Source organism: Brachyistius frenatus, unplaced genomic scaffold (assembly GCF_029030835.1).
Source record: "Brachyistius frenatus isolate BFR_SWC_R1_liver_20210118 unplaced genomic scaffold, ASM2903083v1 Contig_52, whole genome shotgun sequence".
In the NCBI taxonomy this organism is placed as follows: domain Eukaryota; kingdom Metazoa; phylum Chordata; class Actinopteri; family Embiotocidae; genus Brachyistius; species Brachyistius frenatus.
The window spans coordinates 2,678,030-2,690,581 of NW_027210651.1; the positions used below are offsets into that span (position 1 = coordinate 2,678,030).

Here is a 12,552-nt window from a genome sequence, read left to right on the forward strand (position 1 = left end):
ACCCTCTTGTATGATTTCAGCGTTATTAGCGCAGCTCTGGTATCGTGAATAATAACGATGCAGTGATTGTAATGCTAATAATCTCCAACCATACTGTCGAGTTACTGTAGCATGGGAGCAGTTCTCTGCTTGGTCTTGGTCTTTCTCCTCTTCTCTCTCTGTAGCATATATCACTCTATCAGTAGGTCAAGGACGCAGTAACTGCTGGTAAGGAGGCCACACGGAGTGAGTCTGTCCCTTAATACCTCTGTCCCTCCATCTCTCCCACACACACACACACACACACACACACACACACACACACACACACACACACACACACACACACACACACACACACACACACACACACACACACACACACACACACACACACACACACACACACACACACACACACACACACACACACCGAGATGAAGTGATAGCCCACTGCTTCTTTTCCCCAGCTGCCCTTTTTGTGTTTTTAAGCCTTTTTATTTATGACAGCAGGACAAAAGAAGAATGAGAATGTGTGTGTGCTTGTTTGTGCAGTGAATGAACAGGTGTCACAGTAAACACACTTTTCTTTCCTCTCTTTCTTCTTTGTCTGACGGGGAAAATCACTCTAGTTTGGCTTCCATTTCCATTACCTTTTTTTATTTTTAATTTTTTTAATTTTTTTATAATACGTTCTCTGTATAGAATGTGATCATCTTCAGACCGAATCGCAGAGTGCAACAGGGGAATTAGAAATACTGACAAATGTAAACAGCGAAAGGGTCAAAACAACAGGTGACAAGCAGCTAAAAGGCAATTTGCAGGGCTGTTGCTCTTTATTTGAGGGAAACTGAATGAAGCTGTGACTGGAGGGACAGTTACTGACAAATACAGGAATGAGCCTTGTCATTGTAAATCACAGATATCGCAGCAATATAACGCTTGTCACACTTAACTAATCCACACAGACATTCTCTCTCTGGGACGGTTTGATGTGGCGAGTTATAGAAAGGCTTGTTTAAAGACACTGATGCTAAATGGAAGTCATCTGTTTGAAGGAGGGTCACTTTGACCGTTTACCGGAACTGCTGTCCCGAAATCAACGTGCTATTTTCATGTATTTTAAAACACATTTTTCCACCTACATTTTAGCCTAATGGCAGTAACAAATTGTTCCCAGACACAAATTCTCTGCGTACATATAAGGGTCTGGTAAGGCTCTGTCGGACATTGTGTCCAATCATTGCATCATAAAGGGTTTAGAACTCGGGGTTCATTTTGAAACTATTGCAGCAGCCTTTAACGGGTACTGACCAACATTTGACGTAATGTTATTCACCGGAATTGTAAATGACGGAGACCCTCCCCCCAAAGTGAGCAGGTTGAAAATATGTGGGTGACGCCAGGCTAGTAATGAAACACCTTTGTCATAGTTTACATCTATGGTAAATGCAACTTAATCTGCTCAAGACACTGTTTCAATTTATTTGGGATGTCCTGATTCCCAATCTGCAGATACAATTTGATATGTAGAAATTGCCGCTGTTGCTGACTAAATTTGTCACTCCTCAGTTTTTCATGAGCTTCTTCAATACTTGAAAATACTTGATGTCCTGATCAAAACTATTTGAGCTTTGAATAGGATATGAATGCGACTCCTTGATGACTCATTTAACCAGGAAAGATTCTGGCATGTCACAGCAGGAAAAGTGCAGATGTAATTGATAACATCAATCATTACTGGGTGCCACTCAGTTGGTCTAATTTTAGGGGTCGGGGATATTGTGCATGCTTTCTCACTGTCATGCGTTATTCCGACATTTGATGTAATTGAATTAAATCTGTTTCACCTGTGCTGTTTCAGGAAACCAAACTGTTTGCTGTGAAAAAGGGAGGCAGTACACTCCACAGCAACGGCTTTCAGACAGCACTTTAACCCAACAAGGGACGAGGGTAATTCTGGTCTGTCATCATGGATTTAAAATCTGTTTTAAAGTGAGATACCCCTTTGTGAATGCTATGCACGCTGGTCTTCGCTTATAAGAAATAGAGGAGAGATTGAGTCTTAAAGCTGTATTTTACCTGACTCAGTGGCCGAGCTTGGTGTTGGTGAATGTTCAAATTTGTGAACACACTGGTGTGAGAAACTCTACTTTTCAATCTCATTTGCAGCAAAATGATGTGCTGTGGTGAATGAGAGCAGCACTGAAGCGGTTGGAGGTGGAGAAAATCTAACAAGTGTGTCTAACAAGTGCAAGGATCTGCATTTGAACTGGACAAAATTATTTTAGCGGATACGAAACTTTGTCCCTGATAAATGTACTTTTTTGGCAAGACCAAAACAATGGACTCCAGCACAACGTGGTTGCAGTGAGCTTGAGCTGGAACAGTCTTAGGTTCCGCATAAGCCCAATAATGTTTTTACTTTTAAGTTCAAACGCTCATTGAAATGATTGATTTGATCAGCCAATCAGATGGTTTGATTCGCCACGTCACACAATATGTTGTTGGGATTTGGAAGGTGTGCGTGCTTTCAAGTTGTGGGTAGCAGTCAGTAGCAGTAATATGAAATTTATTAACATAACGTTGATGAGGCTGCGGTGGAAGTTGGTTTGGTTTGTTCTCCTCTTGCATTGCAGCTATTCCTCAGTGAATTACAGCTGAAAGTAGCTGCAGTATTTAGCGAGAATAAGCCGACAGGTGTGAAGGAGATTATCAGACGTTTGGGTGCTGCTAGTTATTTCATGTTCCATACATGTAGTCTTACCAGGTGTCGGACCAGGCTGCTCTCACATTCCTTATCAAACCCATCCTCTCAGGGCGGTTTGCTTTAATGCTCCACCAAAGTGTGCACCCACACATGCTAGCACTGAATTTGGCTGTGGGCTTTAAGCAGTAGTTTCGGGGCCCTGACTGGACTTACTGGAAATGTCAGATTTTTAAAGTGTTCCAGCACGCAGAGGGAACATTGTAGCACAGAATGAACAGAATTACTTTCTTGATTATGTTATGGAAAAGCTTTACACGCAGAAACTGTTTCTGGTTGACTGTGTTCACTTCTGTAGCGGTAAGAGGGAACAAAATGTAACTTAAGTGTAACTCAGACTATTAAAACCAGAGTGATTTATTATTTGCAGTTTGTGGATTTAGTTCAAGTTGAGTGTTAGTGTTTGCTCTAGTCTTACTGGAAGTTTTTGTTATGCCTAAATTGACACAGCTGCATTTTTTTTTTCAAACAACACCAGTGACAACAGTGAGAAAAAAGCTGTCAAGAATTATATCATTAAAGCAAGCCATTGCTGTTTTGTTGTGTGTGTCATGCGTTAGCCAAAAGCTCTAAAATGATGTCAGCAGCTGATGACAACACAATAATACAACTGGCAACATAACATTTAACAAATCATTCAAGTGTTCCTCCACGTATAGAGCTGCTCTTAGCATTTTTATTTACATCATTTACAATATATAAAAATACAATAGTATTGCTAGTAATATGCATCTTTTGTTGGTCTTGGACTTTAATACTTTTATGGCACTGACCAAATTGCTTCGGTACTATCCTCTTGAAAAATGCCTTGTCTTTCAGTAGCTAATTTCAATATCCAAGCTACATCCACACTAACATGTTTTCTTTTCAAACTCATAATTTGCTACGTTAACGCGAGTAAATCTCATCCTCGTCAGTCAGCCGCAGCGTTTACCATACGTAGCCTTTACTTAGGCGTCCCGCTCACGTAGAAGATATCCCTCCGTTTCAACCTGGTAAAACTAACGTTCGAATGCCTTACTTCACTCTTTTTGAAGTCATTTTTGATTTGCTTGCACTGCAGTAACTGAAGGCTTCTCTGTGCAGCTAGTGTCTGGCTCACTAATGTCTACCAATAGCATGTGGTGCGTTTAGTTAACGTTGGTCAAAAGAGCATCAAGCAGTAACTTGCACGTGAGGTGTTTAGAGGACATCTGTTATTTATAGCTACAAAGAACAACCTGGGTTACACTCTCCCCATCTGAACTGCATGAAAACTGAAGATTAGTACCTTAATATGTAATAATAATAAAAAAAAGTATCATTCAGGAACCGTTACTAAAGGCAAGGTATCAGAATTAGACATTTTTTTAACTATACCCGGCCCTACAAGGGCAAGGCACATTATTTTCATATAGAAAGACATTTTTGAATTATGTTTTGTCTGTTGTTGCTGTAGTCTGAAAAATATTTTTTTAAATCCTAGATCACGTCTGAAAGGAATCTTTTTTTGTTGTTGTTGTCTTTTCTGGAATGTTATCACCAAGCCCGTCCTTTCTGTCTCTTGACTGAGCCCACTGGCTGCTTTGAAACACTTGGGGATGTGTTCATTTGAAAGCTGTTCTGATAGTTTTGTGGGAATCTCAATGAAGCAAAGTGCAACATTATTGAACAACAATGTGATTAGATGCAGTGAAAGAAAAGAGATCATTAAAACATGGGATGTAAAAGGAAATAGGGTGTAGCAAAGTGGAATATCATAAAGAAGAGCAGCATGGTGAGCTCAACTGGTAAATTGTATGGCTGAAACGGGAGGCAGGATTGTTTGTGCTCCTAAAAATAGTCCTTAAATGTCTTCTGATGTGCCAGTGCTGAGAGAAACAAACTTTCAGCTCAATTTAAGTACAGAATAACAGCGGGCCATGCAATAAAAGAGCTCCAGAGAGAGAAGAACACTGAGTGGTATAATTTCACCTCGTCTTAATGTCACAAAGTGCTCTGCAATGTCTGTGTGCTGTCCAGTACAGGAGGAACTACTAATAACAAAAAGAGCTTGAGCCATTTGACTGTTTTTACATTTTCTTGCACACCACTTGACTTCAGTTCTATTTTTTTTGCTTATTGTCTTCACTCATTATTTCCTCCATGAAGGCAATATGGTGTCCTTTTTTATCTATAGCCTTCGTGTCAGTACTCTCATTTAAACAAGAGCTCAGATTTTCCACCAGAAACATCCTTTACGGGCAGAAAAAGATGGAAAGAAAGAGCAGGATAAAAAACAACAGGAAATTTGATACAGAAGAAACCCAGTGCATTAAGTGAATTGAAGCATGTAAGCACTTAAACTGAGGGATAAGCACATATAAAAAAAAAAAAAAAAAAAAAGACGTGCAGCTTTAGCTGCAAGGAACAGCTTCAATCACTTTGCTGAAATCCTCACGTTTGATCTAAATTGTTTAATCCTATTTTATTGTTTTTGTGTTTGCCTTATAGTTTAATTGTCTACGGCCTTGTATTGTAATGGCACAAGTGCGTGTGGGCTGATATGTGTGGGCATGATAACACCAGGAAAAAACCCTGAAAACATTGCTCGCTGAGTCATTTTGGGCTGTAATGGAGTCCTTTTAGACCATGACGCATTCTTATTTTCTAAACAGGCAAAGAAATCTGCCAGTGTGGTGGAGAGCATTTCCACTGTATGTTCTAAAATCAAGTCTTATTTTTCCCTTGTTTTAATGCAGCGATCTCAACTATTATGTCAAGGTTAAGACTCAAATACAGGCAGAAATTATGTAATAAATTGGAGATTTTGTTTTGGTTTCAGGTGTTTTTTTTTCTTAATTTTCCCTTCAGATTCATGCTGCCATTTCTCAGAAACCTCTTCTGCCTGCAGCAGGACAGATGGATCTTGAAAGAGATAAATATGGAGCAAAAATCCAAAGCAAAACACCTCTTTTTCTTTTCTCTCTCTCTCTCTCTCTCTCTCTCTCTCTCTCTCTCTCTCTCTCTCTCTCTCTCTCTCTCTCTCTCTCTCTCTCTTTTTCTCCCTCCCAGCAATTACAGCTCACTCTTTTTAAGGGCGAGCGCGCTGACCTGCTGTGTGGGCTGCCTTGCATGGCCTTCTCTGATATGGAACATGGCCGCTCTTGTGTGCGTCAGTGGGCTGGATGGTGGTTAGAAAAAGACAACAATGTACACATTAGAGAACTTAATCGAGCCTGTCTTTCTTTGACTTCTGGAGGTAGATATTTTGTCTTTTAATAAAAAGATGTGATAAATGGAAGTAGGGATGTTTTCTGTGAAGTATCTGCACACCTGACCTCCCAGAAATGTCAAACCTGCTTTCACACTCATTTGAGCATTGTGTGACCACAGCTTACTGCATTACAAAAAAAAACTCAACTCCAAGTTCATTTATGTATTTTCATTGAATGGAAACAAAACATTTCCGGCATTATCTGACAGTGAATAAAAGCGCAGCGTATGGGCAGCATTAGCTGATATTACAGAACAGCTGTGTCCTCCTCAATGCTAATTGATTCTTAAAGACCCTTTTGATAACCTCTTTTATTTGCTCTTGGAAAAGCATCCACTTCACATTTGTTAACTGGGTTTGAATGAAATAGGGTAGGAACATAATGGAAAGAAAAGACAAAGCATACCTCATCACACATGCAGGATCACGGTGGATTCAGTGTGTCTGCACCAAACGGCAACCAACAGTGATGTTACCCATTAGTTTGTGAGCGGCTGTTATGAAGCCTCGAGTTCGAATTTTGCCCGGCGCCATCTTGCTAGTTACGAGCGCTTTGGAGCTGGAATTGACCATATTTGGACGAGCTGAAGGGGAGCGAGCGGTGGATCTGACTCCATCTGATTGGAAACCCGCCGACACTACGCCTACCCATCGATAGCTGTGACCTGAAACAGACAACCCCCCTAAAACACAGCTTTTTGAACCTTATTTTATAATTAATGATGGGATTATTTTCAGATGGACCTCCAGAAAACTAAAAAGAAGGAGCGTCTAGCAAAACTGAAATAACTCGTGGAGAAATTTTGTTGACCGAGAATTTTATGAGACTGGTTGAATGGGAGTCTATGGAGGTGGAGGCTTTTTGGAGCCAACCTCTAGTGGCACTCGATGGTATTTCAGTTTAAGGCACTTCCGCATCTGCCTCCTTTTCAGTCCGATGCACTCTTGGACAGTTTTGACAGTGACTGGAGCCACGAGGTTTCTCATGTCACAGGAGCATATCTAAAAAAAAAAAAAAAAAAAAAAAAAGCACTTGTTGCCAAGCTCTGAACAGTTTGTACCGTGTGCAGTAATGACTCTGCGGTTACATAACAGTAAAAATCAGAAAGGCACCAAGGATAACAGAGAGTTAGCAGTGAGCAGCGGAGTTCGTAACACAGTGTGAGGATCTCTTGCTGTGCTATTGCATCTCTCTCTTTCCTCCCTATTCTTTGTTTCACTTAATTTATTACCGTCACTAAAGAGACAAAAAACACGACTGCAGGAGACTTGGATATGCGTCAGTGTGTGTCCCTCATGTGGATTGGAGTGCGGTGTGCTGGGCTGCTGTGCTTGTGAGCCTGAAAGCCGACGAAAAGCTTTTCATCTTTAATACACTTTAATAAAAACATAATTAACCGTTCGAAACAAACTCCTGTTGTTAAGAAGTCTCCAATCAGAAAGTTTAGTGTCAAAAATTACAGTTTCAAACATGAATCAATTTATTGGAGGATTTTGTCTAAAGTCAAGTTATCACAATGAGATTTTTAGTACTTTTCTGTTATCGAAAACAGATAATTATTTATCAGTAATAACTGTCTTGTCGTCAGTCTGACTTCATTTCAGTACATTTTTGACAGAGTTGTATTCACTGGACTCATTTCACTATAGTTTCCTTTTTGGTTAAAATGTTGTGTTTAGACCTAAACATTTAAAATTATTAACAGGTTACTTGGTGGACCACCAATTAACTTAATTAATAATTAGATAATAAGATTTTTCTTTTTTTTCTTAAACCCTCGAAATGGCTGGATTTTTTTTTTTTAATTGATTAGGTAAAGAAGACTGGAAATCTGAGTTGAAAAATTCAATATTTTGTTCTTTACCAAAAACATGTTAAACAGATAGTGAAGAGTCATAAATATGATAATGGCATTTGCCATCATACTTGACGGAGATGAATTTAACAAACGATAGGTGAGACAAATAGAAAATATATTGTTCGTGCCATCAAGTTGGGTTAGAGAGGAATCCTTTTGATGACATTATAGTTTATTGATTTCAAAGTTGAACAGTTGTTTGAACATTTCATTCTTTTAACTTTTGTCTGTTTTGCTTTTTCTTTGCAGGAAGTCCATGAAATTCTGAAAGAATACGAACTGAAATATTGCTTTGTGGACCGCAACAAAGGCACAGGTAAGACTCACATATGACCTGAAATGCAGGGACACTCACACAAAGACACCTGTCCTCCTATATTTGTGAGGACCCTATTTGATGTAATGCATTGTTTATCCCCTGATAAACTAACTAAGCTAAATAACTTCTCTCAACTCAGATCGTTAAAGTGCCCTTTGAAGAAGTGGCAACTAGCCAAAATGTACTGTGGCTGAAATGCCAGTTGGTGCTCACAAACATAGATGTACAAGAACACACACACACACACACACACACACACACACACACACACACACACACACACACACACACACACACACACACACACACACACACACACACACACACACACACACACACACACACACACACACACACACACACACACACACACACACACACACACACACAGCTCTGATCAAATGAGCCTGTAAACTAAACCCTAAACATACAGCAATAGCATAGTGATAAGTGATAAGGAAAGTAGTGCAGTAGTGACATTCTCAGTGTGGGTGGAGTTATGCAGGAGGAATGAATGTAATAGTTTAACATACCGTAGAAACAGTGTGAGACTCGTGGACACGTTTGTCTCAAGTGACCACAGTTTGTTTACTTTTTCATTCAGGGCAGTATATATATATTTTTTCAATTATATGCAAAGTATTATTGTAATACTGAATGTAACAGTGATGCTGTTTATATGACTGACTATACTACATGCAGGTTTAGGTCCACGCAAGGTATAAAAATCCACAACTGACTCAAATAAATGAAATCCAGAGAGTTACAAAGTGCACGACGCCCCATAGACTCCAGTGAGTTTCTTTTAATTAGTTTGTATTAATATTAGAAGTTATGATTTTTTTTAATTTTCTTTATACCATATCTTGCCTTTCACTCTGTCTGTCTTTAACTACACCTCCTGGAGTTCACGTTTAGAGTATAAATCACTACATAGCATAACCACTACATACCTAAATTAACCACATTTTAGACAAATTTGAATTATAGTTGTAACCCTGGAATATAGTCCAATCTATAAATTAATCGAGGAGAAAATGGTGTTGTATTGATTTTAGAAGGTTTTTCCACGTCCTCCTCACCTTCTGAGTACATTTGGTCGTTATAGGTCTGAAAATAAAAGAACACACACACACACACACACATACGTGACCCCCCCCCCTCCCCCCGCCCCTAGAGTGTGTCCCTTTCCAGGCAAATATTACATAGTGCCTATATTTAGTTGGGGCAGTCAGCCAAGCACCTGAAACATAACACTTTTAGAAAGTTGAGCAGAGCTGTAAACAGCTGAGATATCAAAGCACCAGCCCGTCCAAAAGGTTAATGGTGTTTCAGAGCAAATGAGAGCCTGATGAAACACGGGCCCTCACCGGACCAGCAGCCATGCTGCTCTGCTAATTAGGTCGCTGCTGTGGCGTCGGGCGTTGACGGACAGAGGTGGGTGGAGTGGGAAGAGAGTCGGACATCACGGACATCAGAGGCTGTTTAAGACAAAGTTACATTTTTCTTACCAAACTCGTAGTGATGCCTGCAGCAGAACCACGCCCTCCCTATTTTTCCCTTCTTTTTCTTTCCCATTTTCTCTCTCTCGCTGTCAGTCCCTCTCCGACGGCCACCCGTCCCTGCCAAGGTGTCTGTTGGTTCTCCGGTTAACTCACCACTTTCACCCTCTCTCCTATTTTTGTTTCTCCATTTCAATTTTTTTCTGTAAAGTACCGCACATTTTATTTTAAAGGACTTACTCCAGTAACTTGCCAACCTAACATGGTAACTTCTGGGTGTCTCCGTATTGGCGCTTTGAATTAAGATGGAGAACGTTTTCGGAGACATTGACATACATCTTCAAAGAGTTCTGTTGAGGGCCTCGGGTGAAAGCAAGATAAGTAGGTATATTTTACTTTAAAGTTACAGTATATTTCCAGGTAATAATGTCGTCACTAGCTTGTGTCATCCATCGGCACCGCTCTTTCTTCAACATTTTCTTCTTTACCACAGCCACAAAACCGTTTTGCCCCCTTCACCTTCATCATGTTGGCTTTCAAGTACTATGCTCGAACATTTTTTTTTGTCTAATTAAACATACTCGTCCATGAACTCATCCATTGAGTCATTAGTGGCGTCACTTTTAATGGCACATGGTTGGCCTGCTCGGCTGTAGATTGTTATGAGACATCCTCCCGACAACTCACGGGTTATCAACTTTATCCACCCGGCTGGAAAACAGTTCTTCAGTTTGTGCGAGCTTATGTTACTTATTTTACAACTTTAACACTAAGCTGAACCACCCTTAACCTTAAAACCATTGAACTTTTTTCGAGATCTGTTTATTTTTCCACCCGTGATGCTGTGCTGAGGCTGAGCTGCTGGCTTCGCGTTGTGCTTTCTTTTTGAGTCCAAGTGGCCAAGCTCCAACTTGGAACAGTAAGACTTAGTTATTCTGCTCATTAACGCTTTTATCTCGCTGAAAAAAAGTACAAATGGGATTGTTTTAGGTGGGATGCAGCCTCAGCAGGTGGGGTAGGTGGCGAGTGTATGCGAGTGTTTGTGCATGTGTGTTGGGAGATCCCCGAATGCTTCGGTTAGAGGTGTGGAAGATTGATTTCAAGCCTGTGTAGCTTTTCACATTGTGTGGAAATGTGTGTACGTGTGTCAACCCAATTTAGTTACCTCATTAGGACCTTTTCCGTTATCAACACCAACCTTGTCGGGACCAGTAGTTTTCTTGTGGCCCAGTCCTGATTAGCCCAAAGGGTATTTCTGAGGTCCTGGTCAGGGTTAGCGGATGGGTGTGAATTGGGATTAGAGTTAGGCATGTATTGGTTATGGTTAGGGTAAAGACTGTCCTTAATGAATGGAAGTCAATGCGATGCCCTCACAAGGATAGCTGTACAAACTGGTGTGTGTGTGTGTGTGTGTGCGCGCGCGAGTGCATGTGTATGTGTAATATTTGGCCTTCATCCAGTAGCTCTCTGGCTTTTCACCTCGTCACTTACCGTAAACACACACTCCCGTGAGACCTCAGCTCCTGTTGCTTTGTACTTGGTATATGTGAGTTCGTGCCGACAGTTTATACATGCGTATATGTTTTAAAACAAATTTATAGCTGTGTTTCTCTATTTTGTAACAGGGAAAAGTAGTGTCAGTCTAGCGTGTGTCTGTGTGCATGTTTTTGTGTGTTTGTGACTCGGACTTGCCAGCCATTGGATCAGTTTTCATGGCAGCTGGATAACATCACACCAACCAAGTGTTTATGGTCTGAGTCACCCTCTCCTTCCTCTCGCGCTCTCTTCTCTCTTTCACATTTTGTCTCTCCGGTGAAACAAATCACAATATTCTCTCTTTCTTTCACTCTCTGCCACCATGTAGTAGTTGAAGATTTGAATGTGAAGGGGCTAAGAAGTTAAAGCTCGAGTTTAGTCCTTCAGCGTTGTTGAGAATACGTAATAGTGTAAACTCTCTGGTGTTTACTGAAAGGAGAAGATGCCAACCTTGTATATTGTGTCTCAGAATGTTCTGTGCACAAACTGGCTGCATACTGGTTTGACAGTTTCCACTCGAGGGAGGATGGTAACTCAGCAGCAATTTAAATCTTGAGAAGCTGAAAAAATAGAATTGGAGCTGAAAGTTGAAATGAAAAGTCATTATTGTTGAGTGTCCTTTGTCATATTCTGTTAATTTCGACAAGTGTGAATGTGAGCGCATTCCTTCACTTCAATATTTTTGTTACTTTCATGTCTCAGAGGCCTGGTTGTGTCTCTCCCTCTGTGCTTCATAAAAGTAGAATCTTTGATCACAAAGGTTTATTTGTGCAAACCCTTTTTATTTTATTTTTTTGTAAGGTGCTCTCCACTGATGTATTTCCAAATAAAAATGGATGGAGGTCTGAAACTTCCGTCAGCTCGTCCCTGGGGATCCCAAGCTGCGCCTAAATCTTTCGGTGTAACCCAGAGTTCACGACCATCGGTGAGGCTAGGGATGTTGTTTGAATAGATAGGGCTTTAGTCTGTTACAGCCACCACGTTACTGCTACCGCTTCTCAGTATTTCATTTGAAGCCCTTCTTTTAAGTGAAATGCCCTCTCGCATTCTAGCACTCACAGTCCAGCCCAATGCTAGTTTCCGAGTTATTCTTCTTTCTATCGTAAAATGACAAGGTACATAGATTTAGCAGTTGAATAGTCGATTGACATTTACATTAAACGTGGGCATCAAACTCATCATGTTAAAACTTTTCAGGAGAAATAATGAATTTACAAAGAAACCTTGAACACGAGTGTTACAGAAGCGAGGCAGGACTTCGACGCACGACACAAGCAGGTGTTGAGTCTGAGGGACGGGGATGGACTGAGGGAACGTAATGTAATCAATCTTGCCTCATATTGTTGTGAGCTCTC

At 40.5% G+C, this 12,552-nt stretch overlaps 1 protein-coding gene across 3 annotated transcripts in view; it reads left to right on the forward strand.

The window, feature by feature from the left end:
* raver2 (ribonucleoprotein, PTB-binding 2) overlaps nucleotides 1-12,552 on the forward strand; it is a 71,131-nt gene that overhangs the window by 10,786 nt on the left and 47,793 nt on the right. For all 3 annotated transcript variants that reach the window (XM_069704819.1, XM_069704820.1, XM_069704821.1), the window contains one exon: nucleotides 8,090-8,156. In XM_069704819.1, coding sequence (XP_069560920.1) covers nucleotides 8,090-8,156 — 67 coding nt within the window. The remainder of the gene's footprint in view (nucleotides 1-8,089; nucleotides 8,157-12,552) is intronic.